The 13,619-nt window shown below is 47.7% G+C and overlaps 1 protein-coding gene across 17 annotated transcripts in view; it reads right to left on the bottom strand.

Moving 5' to 3' along the window:
* JAKMIP3 (Janus kinase and microtubule interacting protein 3) overlaps window positions 1–13,619 on the bottom strand; it is a 69,048-nt gene that overhangs the window by 4,141 nt on the left and 51,288 nt on the right. For 11 of the 17 annotated variants that reach the window (XM_027900541.1, XM_027900547.1, XM_027900546.1 and 8 more), the window contains 4 exons: window positions 11,498–11,701; window positions 11,103–11,168; window positions 10,108–10,149; window positions 8,157–9,375 (listed from right to left, as the gene is read on the bottom strand). In XM_027900541.1, coding sequence (XP_027756342.1) covers window positions 9,037–9,375; window positions 10,108–10,149; window positions 11,103–11,168; window positions 11,498–11,701 — 651 coding nt within the window. In that variant the 3' untranslated portion in view covers window positions 8,157–9,036. Of the gene's footprint in view, window positions 1–8,156; window positions 9,376–10,107; window positions 10,181–11,102; window positions 11,169–11,497; window positions 11,702–13,619 lie in introns of those variants that run through there. The other 6 variants (XM_027900555.1, XM_027900556.1, XM_027900557.1 and 3 more) reach the window with 2 other exon arrangements.

The raw sequence follows: 13,619 nt of genomic DNA, 5'->3' as shown, positions 1-13,619 counted from the left end.
AAACGCCCTTCCTGGGCCCCAGAAGCTTTCCAGCCTCTCCAGGGCCAGGAAGGAGGCTGGAGTTGGGCTGGGGGTGTCAGGCACTGCTGGAGCCTGTGCCCCTCACCTCCATCACTGCTCTGCCAGGTCGGGACTAACAGGAACAAACAGCACAGCTGAGTTTGAACCATTTCTGGTCATTTTTCTACACGGTTTCGTGCCATCAGCAACCCACATGTAGGGCAGAGCTGGGCTTCTGGCATCGCCCTCCTGCACTGCGATCAGAGTGCCGGGGACTCTGCCACCACAATCAGGCTTTACCTGTCCTTTCCCAATGGAGACAGGAGGAATTCTGACCCAGACACGCTACAAACTGCTTCTGCTATGGGATAAAATAGTGCTGGTCCCTCGGGGCTTGATAGCAGGGCTTTAAAAGGCTGTTTCCTTCCATTACAAATCATTTCTCTGTGATAAAATCTTGATACTACTCATTTTACAGGCACAGATATACGTGCACAGAAGCCTACAGCATTTTCTTTTCATGTTGGATTTTGAAGCAGTGTGTAACAAAGAATGAGCAGAATATTTATAATTAAAACTATTTAATGACTGCGGCCCTACCCAAAAAGCAGCATGTGTGAGCACAGCCCTGGTTCTTGAGCTCCCACCAGAACAGGTTAAATGGATCTATTTTGACTGTGTGCTGCTTTTACAAAAATGGCTGATTCTGCACTGAAAACTGTTAGTTTTGTCCTTTAGAAAGCTAGTTTGGTTAATTGCTGGTAACATCCCCTAATTATTGGGGGTATGCCATTTGGGTACACGGGGCATATGAGTGAATGTGATATACTTATATACACTTTTCATGTAATTTGTAAATAATATTAAAGTGCTTCTTAAAAAGACAAATCTCTCACAAGACAGTCATTATGGTGATGGAAAATGTACGACAGCTATAAAATATATTTACATGTTGTGTAATATATAAAATATTAGGCAATATCACTATTTTTTACACATAGAAACAGCATCAATTTGTTTTCTGTGGAGTGTGGAAAATATGAGAAGAAAGAGAAGCTTTAGCTGCTCCATCCCTGTAAGTGTCCGCGGTCAGGCTGGACAGGTCTTGGAGCAATCTGGGATAGTGGAAGGTGTCCCTGCCCATGACAGGGGGTAGAATGAGATCAGTTTTAAGGTCCTTTCCAACACAAACCATTCTGGGATTCTAATTTAAAATATTTGTCTGCTGTATTTGCAATAATGGGGATTTTATAAATGTCATTGTCAGTTAACCCTTAGAAAAATCTCTGTTTGTAAGGCCCGGGCAGTGAGTTCATGACTGGAATCCCTTATTGGCACCAGCATCCATCTGCTGCCACAGCTGGAAGGGCTGGAACGCCCCTGAGGACATAAATCCTTGGGCTGGGAGTGTCTCCAGGAGCAGCTGGGATCAGGAATGTGGTGTTTGAGGGGCTCCCAGGAGAACTCCAGACAAAGCAGCCATTCAGCTCCACTCAGCGTGGGCAGACAGGGATGGATTTTCGGTCCTTTCCCAATGGACCTGCAGGAACAGGAGCAGGTTGGTGGCAGCTGCCGGAGCTCAGGTGCTCCCAGGGCAGGGGGAGTGGGATGGTGGGATGACACCTCTCCGGGCTCACCTCCAGCAGCCCTCCCTGCCCTGACCTGCTCACTTGCAGGTTTCACGCAATCACAGCATCGTGGAATATTCTGAGTTGGAAGGGACTCACAAGCACCATCCAGTCCAACTCCTGGCCCTGCCCAGGACACCTTAACAATCCCACCCTGTCCTTGAGAGTGTTGTGTACATGCTCTTTGAGCTCTGGCAGCCTTGGGGCTGTGACCACAGCCCTTCCCCTGTCTTCTGGTCTCTTCCAGAACATGTGCTCCCATGCTAAATCCATGGCCAGGTCTCCCCTACAGTGTGAAGCCATAATTACACAACATAGAAGGGAATAAACCACCCCCTGGTTCACCTGTTCTGCACATCAGCTCCAAAGGGCAGCGGAAGCAAATAAAGAAACATCTCTGAGAAATAATAAACCATCACACCCTGCCGAGAACAATCACTCTCCAGCATTATTCCTGTCACAGACCCCTGGGCACAGGGAGGGAGGAGCTGCAGCTCTGGCACAGGACAGTTCAGCAGGACGGGCATGCTGAAAATGCAGCACTAAGGCAGGAAATGCAGGATGACACCTCAGCCTCCCCATCACCTGCTCCTGGGGGAAAGACACACAAGGGTGTTCCCCAGCAGGAACCTCAGGGTGATGGCACTGCTCAATCCCACTGGAACATCCTTCTCTTGCCCAGATGACCTCACTGTGGAGGCTTTCAGAAGCACAGCTGCAATTAACACTCTCAGAGATCTGGTACATTATAAATTTACAGCCCCCAGAATCCTACAGTCGCTCCCTCAGTACAATTGGCACAGGGTGAAAAGTGGCTTTGATTTGACGGCGGGTGAGTATTTTACAATCCCTTTAGTTCCATGACATCCCAGCGCTGCCAACGCGGGCTGGTCTGTCTGTGACAGCCGTCCTGACACTCCTCTCTTCCATTTGCTGTATCCCTGGGCTGTTTATAACATTCCTGTTTATAACAAGGAGGAAAGTGCCCCCTGGGGAAATGTGTCTTCAGAAAGCCATTGACAGAACATAATTTCCTCAGTCTGCCTCTACAGATCAGCATGAGGCCTGGACAGTCTTAGTTACTTGGACATGTTCTCCTTTCCTGGGGGAGTTTTCTCTGGGATTTTTTGCTGACCTGGTAGTGCAGGCACATCACTGGGCACCCCAGCACCCTCCCTGTCTGCACTGAGGAGCTGCTCCTTATGAAAAATAATTTATTTTAGTGGAACACAGAGACACCCAAACCCTACAGACAGCACAGGTTTGTGGCAGACACGGCCACCTGTATGTGAATCTCTCCAGTGCGGTCAGGATGGAGCCGTCCTGCTCCCACCTCACAGCTGGGCTGTCCCCTCCCTGTCACCCAGCTGGCAGCCCAGGAGGCCCAGATTCCTACCCAGCAGGATTAGCTGCTGCAAGGTTTTCCCCCCAAGACACAATCTGACCTACAGCATGGACAGTGACTCCAGGAGAACCACAGGTGAACGTGGTCCCTCTGCCACCTGTCCCTTTTCATTCCATAGGAATTAGTAGCTTACTGGAAGGATTTGGCACAGTTACTTGGGTGGGGCTGGGCAGCAGCCACCCTGTGTTTAAGAGTCTTTGTCAAACCAGACTAAATCCATAAAAACAGAAGTTTAAGACTTGACCACACAAAATCCCAGTAACCAATAACGCTCAAGAGTAAGTCAAATACTCCTTCTTCTCACGTACTTATCCAACCAAAAATCTTCAGATTTGGGACTCTTCCCAATATATCTCGACCCAAAATATAAGGTTTTTATGTTTCTATGTATGATCTTACAGCAGCATTGGAGAGGACAGATCACAGACCCAGGAGATCAAAGAGCCATGGAATGTCTCAAGTTGGAAGGGACCATAAGGGTGATTGATTCGATGGTGATCCATATGACACTATCAAACAGCTGCACCACTTCTTTAGAATTATTGTATGAAATCTTTAGGAATAAAGACCATGAATTTAAAAAAATTTGGGCCATCAGCACTGTGAATTTGACAAAAAACTTTTTTTTTAATCTGGTAATTTGCATTTCTGTTCAACATTTGATCCTCCAGATAAAACTTAGGTGTTGTGCATTTTGGCTTTATCAGAAGGGAAAGGATGAGGTCCCTGACAGGAGGCAAGAAAAGGTTCCTGGTTGCAAGAAAAGGCTACAGGATGCTCAGAAAGATATATTTCTAATTCCTTTGACATTACATATCAGTATAACAACTTCCCCAAAGGCTTTGACCTCTGCTTGTCTGTTAACACTGTGCACATGAAAATCTAATTGTATAAATACACAAGGGTGTGTGTGGGGGTGTGTATGTACACAAACACATGAATTTACAAACATAATGCATTTTAAAAAAAAAACACAGTTCCCTTTATAATAGATTTTCCAGCTAATTAATTCTTCAGGCTAACACTGAGTGTGGTACATTGCAAAAATACGTGTCCTTATTATTTATGAGAACTCAGCGAGACCCAAATTAAGGGGGAGAACTCTTCAGACATGATGAGAACTGAACCTGCTCTGCTTGAGGAATAAAGGATAAAATGAATTATTATCTTTAAACCAGCTTTGAGGATCAGGCTTTTACCCTACCAGTCTCAGCTCTGTATAGAGTTAGGCTGAGATTTCTTTCTGAGAGCAAGCTAAGGATGGAAGGCACTGGTGTCCTGAGGGGAAGCAGACAGGACACCAAATTGCTGTTGCTGGACACAAATTTGCAGGATGTTTGCACTCTGAAAAAGCTCTTCTTTACATCCCACAGACACAAGAACACCCTGTGAATTGTTCAAGGCCAGTTGGATGGGGCTTGGAACAATATGGTCTAGTGGAAGTTGTCCCTGCCCGTGGCAGGGGGTCGAACGAGATGAGATTTAAGGTCTTTTCCAACCCAAACCAGTCTGTGATTCTCTGCTGTGTTCCAGGTTCCAGGTCCTGCCCTCTCTGAACCTGCCCAAGAGGCACAACCAAAAGTTCCTGCTGTAATAAACCCGACGTTTGGCTTAGAAGAAAAATCTCAGCAAATCGGCGACAAAGTGTTTTCCTGTGGGATTTGGTAAACCAGCAAGGAGCAGGCTCTGCACAGCCCAGAGCTCTGGGATGAGCTGCAGCCCTGCCTCAGACCTGGCTTAGCCATCCTTCAGCACCAGCAGCGTTCCTCCTGCCCCAGGGCCTCCATCTCATCCCGTCTCATCCATAAATTCAGACTGACATTGTCATTTCTCTGCATTTCAGTCTGGAAAAGCTCCTGAGACAGCGAAGCAGAAACACCAGGCAAGAAGACACCCTAAGCTCTTATATAAATTGACAATTATTAACCCACTGGAAATCTCTTCATTATTGCTGAGCCCAATCTGGCTCTTCACTGAGAACAAGAAATCCACAGGATTTACAGCACGGTGAAAGGGAGTAAAAGCTTTTGAGTCAATTCCTCTGTGCCTTCCCAGGAATGCCTTTGCTCAGTGGGAGTCTCCTTGATGGCCTGAATTTCCCCTACACTTCACTTTAAACAAAGATGTTTGGGGTCACCCTGCACAGCAAAGATTTGCCAATTAGCATTCTAATGATGCAGCTCATTAGGGCCCCTGTGAGGGAAGTAATTTCCAGCCCCTTCCAGAAAGCAGGAGCTCACACACACACGGGGTTGCTGATGAAGCCTTACAGGGAATTTCAGCTCCAGTAGCTCCTCATCTCCCCTGTGGATCCTCTCTGGAAGGATGTGCTGCTGACCTCAAAAAAAACCCAGCCACTGCTGACAGCTGGAGTCCACCAGGAGCGGAGAACAGTTTGATTATTGTTCGGAAGATCAATATATAATGTGATTTAAAGAAAAGGAATTTTCTACAAAAGAGAGGCTCATGGGGACAGAGCCCCCACCAGTGCTGAAGGAGGTGACCCCCCTGATCTCTGTGGGAAATGCTCCCCATCCTACTGCACCTGGTATCTGTGGTCAAAATCATGGAATACGGACTAGATGGGGCTGGAAGAGTCCCTAAAGATCATCTACTTCCAACCCCCTGCCATGGTCTTCTCTCCATCCTTCTGAAAACATTGAAAATAATAATTTAATATTAATACTTTAATTATTTTAATAATAATTTAATATTTTCAATGCTCTAGTTCAGATCGAAGTAATTAAACTGTAATTACAGCAATATCTTCTGTTACCTTTACAGCCACGACTCAAAGCGGATCCCACTCAGGTGTGACCCTTCTCCAGGCAGAGAGTGTTTAATGGTGGGCACAGGGTCTAGTTTGGTCTTTCCAATTCTATCTGTGTCAGCCAGTCCAGGTTAGCAAGAGGCAGCACTTGGTGTGCATTTATCAGAAGGAATTTATTTACAGAAGACATTGTGTGGCAGTGATGGGCAAACACCCCTTCCTCTCAGATGCAGCATCTACAGACACTGTCAGGGCCAGGCTCTGTGCTCTCCATGCTCTCAGTGTGGGCACACACACACAGAATATCATCCTTGGGAACCACATTTAGCTGTAAAGGGCATGGCCTGGTCAGTGCCCACATCTCACAGAGCAGTGGCTGGGCTGGGGCAGCCCAGGAGGTGCAACAGGACAGGGGATTGTAGGCAGCAAAAAACAGGGAAAATTATCATCTGAAACCCAACAGCATCATGTCCTGGCTAATTCCAGCCAGAGGGACAGGTCTCCTTCTGATGACCTGCAGGGGCTCAGGGGTTTGCACTCCGAGCCAGAAAGCCTTTTGGCCGGATATATTAGTGCTGAGATGTAACCTCCAGAGTTCATTTAGGATTTGATGGAATGTGTGGTTGGGCATGTGCAGCTAAATTCCTGAAGTTTTCCAGTACAAGGCATTCCAGTACCAGCTGCTGCATCAAGCACAGATTTTCCTGATGCAGACCAGGCCTCCAGCACATCCCAGATGTTATTTCCTTTGAGTAAACAAATATCAAATGGAGTTATAAATAATGCTGGATTTTAAATTAAACTGAGAGAATTGAGGAAAAAAATGTGGATGCTCAAGCCTCTTCTATAAATGTAAGAGTCAATAGCAATAAATTTCTCTTAGGTAACTGACAACTTATTTACTTGGATATAGGCGAGTGCTACCTATCCCTGGGAGTCTCCAAAATTCCTTAAATACACACTAAAAGTAAATAAAATAATATCCTAGAACTGCTTAGAAGAATAAAATAGCCTCTAAAGCAGCAGTTTATGATCCTGCAGGACACACAGTTCCCAGTTTTTCTTAGGCTGCAGCACCCTCCAGTGGGGTCCCTGCTGATGGGTTCTCTGCCTTTGGGACACCCTGGATCCCCCCCACTACCTGGCTGCTGTTCCCTTCAACCCACAGGAGAGATTAAACTTGTAGTGGAATTAAAAGTTGGTGCTCAATGAACGCATAAATTTGGTGTTTAAGTAATGCTTTCATAAAGCAGCTTCCTCGGTGCCTGCAGATATCTGTGTTTATACAAATGCTTATATTTGTATTTATGCATCTTTCTAACCCAAATATTTCTGTACCTAGACAAGCACAAATACTTACATCAAAATATCATTAAAAGCACGCTGAGAAGTTAAGCAGCTGCAAACTAAGCCAGCCAAAGGCACTCTGAGCCCTGCCTGGCCTCCTTTGCCGGTGCCACCCTGGACACTGCTGTCCCCCACTACCCCAGCACCCCGAGCACACCCAGCCATGATTCCTATTCCACACTTCAGAGAATCCCAGAAGAGTTTGGAGCTCATCCAGTTCCATCCCCTGCCCTGGGCAGGGACACCTTCCACAGACCATGTTGCTCCAAGCCCCAAGGCCGGTGCATGTGGGGCTTGGCTGGGGCAGAACTGTGGGCACAGAGGGGTTGGGGTTGGATCTGCTCAGGGAATAGGTTGGGTACCTGAGAAAACAGGTCACAGGGTCATGCCCAGAAGGCCAAAAGATTTTCTATTTCTTCACTTCAGGGAGATCTCAGAGGTTCTTGTTAAAACACACATTCTTAATAAAGAAAACATTTCCTTGAAATCTAACTTTCTGTTGAGGAGTTGTCCAACAGACACTTCAGAAAGCCAAAGCATTTTTATTTTCCTCCTTTGAGGGATTAAAGGCTTTTTTGGGTTACTGAATTCACAGATCTCATTGACCTCACTGCCCTAGGGGTCTGGTGTGATACCAATGGGCACAGCACTGGGACAATGCTCTGGAACCTCCCAGTAATTTTGTGTTGAGTGACCACTGATCTAAAAGCATGAAGTCAGCATTTGTGATTATATCCCACTGAAATTCAACACCTAAATTACTGAAGCAAAATAGAGATAGATAGATAGATAGATAGATAGATAGATAGATAGATAGATAGATAGATAGATAGATAGATAAATGATGTTTAAATAAGGACTTTGGTAATTTCAATACCAAATTCAATGTTTTCTCTGTTACCATCTGAAGCATTTTAACCCAAATGAGAGAGATTTGCAAGTGAAGGAGTTCCAGGGCTCACAGAATCCCAGAATAAGGGGGTTCCAGTTGATCAGCCCATCTTACCTGCCCGGAGCTCTGTCTCCTTCCTGCCCTGTGCTCCCAGGGATGGGCCCTTTGCTGTGGCTGTGAACAGGAGGTTGTTCCTGGCCTTGCCCCACAGCCCCGTGTTTCTGTGCTCAGCTGCAGATCCCACGTGGTCCATCACAGTCTGGAATTTCTTCTGGATTTCCCCTCTTCAGCTGTTTTTCTGGAGGATTCCTTTTCCTTCCTGGTTCCTGCACCAGCCTCCTGGGCTCGGGATTTGTGCTCCCTTTCCCCAAGGTGAGGACGTTTTCCAGCTGACATCATCTTCCATTTGACAACATCTTCTGCTCCCTCTTGCTGCCTCCCCCAGCCCAGCATGTGTGGATCAGGGATAATTGCTTTAGTTCACTCTTTCACGGGTTGAACTTTTTGCTGGGACAATGTTTAGCCTTTTATCATCACTCAGGGACAGCAAATTATAAATTATTGTGTCATTTTGCTCATCATGGTTTTCTGAAAACTCAAAAAAAAAAAAAAAATTACAGCTTGATTTCCTGAATGTAGCTTCATGTTTTTCCCCAAAACTGGGCTCTTGGGATATCCAACAAACCATGGGACAAACCCTGTGTTACGAAGAAATACCTTGGAACAAACCACTTCATTTTCACTCCTATCTTGTCACAAGCTACTCCTCTGGAACTCTTCCTGAAGTCTTTCTTTCAAGAGAGATTTTTAAGGAACTATGGATAACAAATATAAATGTGTGACATACAAACGGGACACGGGCACTTCTACACAGAAGCAATTTGCCACCTGCTTAGCAGGGAACCAAAATAATTCAGTGTATCTGAATCAGTTCTGTCGCTCCTGACAGAGCCAAGAGCTGTGTCCAGCAGCAGAGCCAGGATTCCACTGGAGGTTAGTTCAAGCAGCAGAGCCAGGACTCGGGGAAGGAGCCTGTGGCCGTAGGAGAGGGAGGAGGAGAGTTTTTGGCTTTCCTTGTCAGCTCAGTTCTATCTTTTCCAAACGCTCCGTCAGGGATTTCAGTGGTGTGGATGTGGCCTGTGCAGGGATCTCCACACCCCCTGGTCCAGCCCCAGTCTGAAAGGGTCACAAGGATTTGCACCTTCCATTGCCAGTAGCAAAGTATGAGAGAGATTTGGGGGGGTGGAAAGGGCAATGTCTCTGTTTCGGTCTCGGGAAGCAGGGCTGTCTTCCTGGGAATAACAGCGGGAGCAGCTGTGTCTCCTTCAGTAGGCTGAAACAAGACATAAAAACACGGATCAAAGAAAAGCCCATCTGAGCAAAAACAACACACACAAAACTTCTGTAACGTTCTATTTATAGTTATCTCTTGAATTCTGCGACTGATAAAACAGGATTTGTGTTATATTCCATTTCCGTGGGGAGTGTTTTCCTCAATGCTAGCCATGCCATGGCCATTTCTGGCAGCACAAACAGAAGTAGGGCAATTTACCCCCTATTTACATGGGGAAAATGGGGATTCAGGGAGTACCCAGGACCCTTTGGCATGACGCTTGGAGGAACACACCCTTATAAATGCCATGGTCTCCCCAAACTCTTCTGGTTGTTGTCCTGGAGGTAGGACAAGCTCCCTGTCAGTGAGCAGGTCAGACCTCAGCCATGAAGGGAGAGGGGCTGAGGCTTCCATGGATTTCCAATAAGGATCAGTTGGAGAAGTCTCTGGTGAAGCCAGGAATAAGCATAGAATGGATGTTTTCCTTGTTTCCCTTTTAAGCCTGCTGAATTTTCCCTTTTCCTTGTCCTTCCCTCTAAAGAAGGAAATTCTGTTTGACAAGATTTTTTCTGCTGGTGCCCAGATTTCATGGTTTTTAAAGGCTTTGGAGTTTCCATTTTTAGGTTCTCTGGACTGCCCAGGAGACCCTCCAATCCTGCCAATACAGCAAGGGGAAGGCTCTGATGCTTTATGAGAAGAAGAGGAGAGACTAGAGGTGACCCGAGGGCTTACCTTGTGCATGTGGCCTGAAGGGCTAGGACCAAAGAATGAAAGCTAAAGAGAAAAATAAAAACAAAAATAAAAACTGAAAAGGGGGGGGGGAAGAGAGGAAAAAATGGAAGAGAAGAAAGAGATTAAGAGTTTACAGTGTGTTTAGCTGAGAAAAAGCTGTGGTTACAGACAGAGTGCAACAAAACTCCCAGGTGAGAGGAAATATGGAGTGTGAAGTTGGGTCCAAGGGCTCAGGGCTCGACTCAGCTCACCAGAGCCCCTGTGTCCCTTGGACTGGTCACAGTCATCCCCTGCCTCCTGAGCCCAGCCCAGTCACAGCCACGGGCTCAGGGAAAATAGGGAGGGATAACATCATCTGAATTCTTTTGAGACCTCAAAACCCCCCAAACCCAACCCTGATGAGGTTTGGGTTCAGTCTCAGGTGCAAGTCCAGCTCAGCCTTGTTGGCCCTGGCCAAGCTCTCCCATGGCCATGTCACTGGGAATGAGTGTGTTCAGCTGAGGGCAATTTTGGGGTCGAATACATCAGTTCTGACTGGAGAGGGGCCGATGACAGGAACTGCGGTGGCAGTGACAGCTGTGGCTGTAGGTGGGGGGAGGAGAGCGAGGCCCCTCGTTCCTGCTGGGAAAGGCTGGTCCATGCAGCTGCACGGGAAGATGCTGGAGATGGGAGGGAGGGAGCAAAGATCCCAGCTCCTTCCCCAGAGCTGACCCGCTGACCTCAACTCTCTCCCTTCCCAGGGTGGATGGACCCCCATCCCTGCCAAGTCCTGTGTTATGGACTTCACTGAGGGACAGCAGAAGGAACGATTCAATTTAGGCAGTCAGCCTTTTCTTCCCAGAGGGACTGATGCAAGTGCAAACTGGTTTCCTGGAGCTCTCCCACTTTCTGTCTGCACTACACACACGAGTTCTCTAAGGACATTTCCTTAGCCCAGGTGAAATGGATAATGGTCATGTGCACACACAGCAGCTGTCCCAGCTGCATGACCTTACCTTTTCCTCTAACTCTTTTATTTGTCTTTTTTGGCCTTCAATTCTTTCTTCTAGCTCTTTAATTCTCTGTCAGATTTCAAATAAAAAAATATTTATTAACCAACCAAATAACAGATGTACCCAGAAGATGCATTAGTTTTTGGGGGATATAAACTGGATGTGGCTGTGCTTCTACCAAAAACACATTGGGTATTAAGCTGCAGGTGAGTCCTCTGGGAATGTCACTGTGTGTGACGAGGTCAGGAAAACCAAGATGCCCCGTGTGCAGGGTTCTCCAAGGCCAACCAACACCTGCCCCAGGACCAGCCAGTGGTGGGACAGCTCTAGGAGGGGAGGCTGGTGCTCACAGGGACCGTCCCACCCTGGATCCCACTGTGCCCTGCCCCTGTGCCCACCTGCTGTGCGTGCTGAATGAGCTCCATCCTTTCCCGCAGGATTTGGGCGTCCCTCTCCCGGAGCTCACTCATCACCTGCCGCTTCCATTGCTCCACGGCGCTCTTCAGCTTCTCCTTCTCCTCTTCTGAAAGAAGTTCGGAAATTTTGGCTCCAGCTTCTTGCTGCAGGGCATCATAGAGCATGGCTTCTAATTCCAGAATTTGCTAATCAAAAACAATATAAGGCTGTCAGCTCGACCTTGTCCCTGGTGGGGTGAGGAGTTTGTGAGGAACTGAACATCCAGGTGAGGCAGTGGGAGCAGTGGAGGGGTTTGTGTGCTGAGCCTCCCGCACAGGACAGCGCGGAAAACTCAATCCAGAGGGAAAATACTTCAGGCTGCCTTTATCCCATGGGGTTCTGAGTAGCACTGGAACTGGAACAGCTCTGGGCCCAGCCCGGTCTGCCCCTCAAACGTGTGGGAGTCAGCTTATCCTTCCTGGGGATGGGAGATGGCCGTGGGGAGAGAAGGGAAAAGGAAAAAAAAGAAAGGAAGGGGGAAAGGGAGAAGGGAAAAGGGAGGAGGGACATTCAAAGAAGACTCATTTTGTGAGTTACAGATACTTTTTACATGTAGTTTTTGGTCCCTCAGTTCCCCTTTTCCAGCTTTGCAGTTCACAGCAGCAGAGGACACGGCAGGACCATTCCATGCTCCTGCCAGGAAGGAACAACTCCCTGCTGTGTGTGTGCAGATTTTGTACCAGCCAGCTGAAATGCTTTGTGGGAAGGTGTTCCCAGCCCTTCCTCTGGCAGAGCTCTCAGCTCTGAGAGGCTCCACGCTCAAGGAAATGAACCTGTCTCATAGCTGGGCCTTGCCAGACGATGTCTTCTGCTTTGGAATCCAAGATAAATGCTATTTCCTCAGACAAGCCAAGAGCAAGCTGAAATCTTTTTCAGCGAGTTTGATACAGGGCAAGACAAAACGCAGCAACTGGTGGCACCTCTGCACACCCTCTCCAGAGCTGGTGGTGTCTTGCAGAGCTTTCCCTGGCCTCAGAAGAACCCCACTGCTGTAGAATCACAGAATTGTTGTGGCTGGAAAAATCCTCAAGGTCCATCAAGTCCAACCATTCCCTCAGCACTACCAAGGCCACCACTAACTCATGTCCTCAAGTGCCACACTGGGGAACGCGGCTTTTAAAGCCCCCCAGGGTCTGTTGTGATAATTAGGCTCAGTTCAAAATCATGTTTCTCCACCTGAGGCTGCCTGTGGTGTCTCCTCACTATGGCTTAGCAGAGCCAGGACAGCAGAACACACTCACAAGGACAATGACACGCTGGCAGGAGTCACAGCACTGACGATAACCCATCTCTGTGAGGAAGATCACATCAGATCTTAGGAGAAAATTCTGCTTTCCCGTTTTAAAACAACCCCAACAGCCTCACTAACCTTGTCCCAACAAAACGCTGTTACTTGAGACATGGATGCGTGCTGGGCCCCAAACATCACTTACACAACCATCATCCTTCTCTGACTTAAGAAGAAAGAAGGGCCTGGGCACATTCCCAGTCTCCAGAGCAGCAGCAGTGTGAGCCAAGTGTTTCTTGGAGCAGAATTCCCTCCAGCAGCCACTGGAGTGAGAACCGTGCAGACAGATTAGCGGTTCCGGCTGGTAATCTTGTTGGCTCCAGTTCAGGGGGGATGGTGATTAGCAGCTCCCCATCTCCAGGGGCACAAAGGAATCATGGAACTGAAGCAAATTTTATAAAGCAGAAGAGCTTTTGCCACTCGAACTGCAGGGCAGAACAAAGCTTTCTGTTGCTTTCAGGCTGCATTTGTGCCCGGGAGCAAAGCCCAGCGCCGTGCCTGGGATGTGATGCCTTAAAAAAAATACAGGAAAACTAAATAACCCTCTGCCCCCTCTGCATGGGCTGCACAGAGGCATTGCACTCGCTCCTTCCCCGTGAGCAGCAGAGCTGAGGAGCTGAATTGTTGTTGGACCCTCTGGTAAATTTGGGATCCTGGACTGGGAGATCCATCTCATGGCTGTGAGCTGCAGGGGTGCTGAGGGACACCCAAATCCACAGCAATGGCTCCATGTCTCAGCTCTCCTGCATACTCCATGACATTCCCAGGAGTTTCAA

This window comes from Empidonax traillii, unplaced genomic scaffold (assembly GCF_003031625.1).
Source record: "Empidonax traillii isolate 1590-97213 ecotype Southwest subspecies unplaced genomic scaffold, ASM303162v1 scaffold738:size396264, whole genome shotgun sequence".
NCBI lineage: Eukaryota > Metazoa > Chordata > Aves > Passeriformes > Tyrannidae > Empidonax > Empidonax traillii.
Note: the sequence above shows the minus strand (reverse complement) of the source record. Positions and strands in the feature narration are given on the sequence as shown.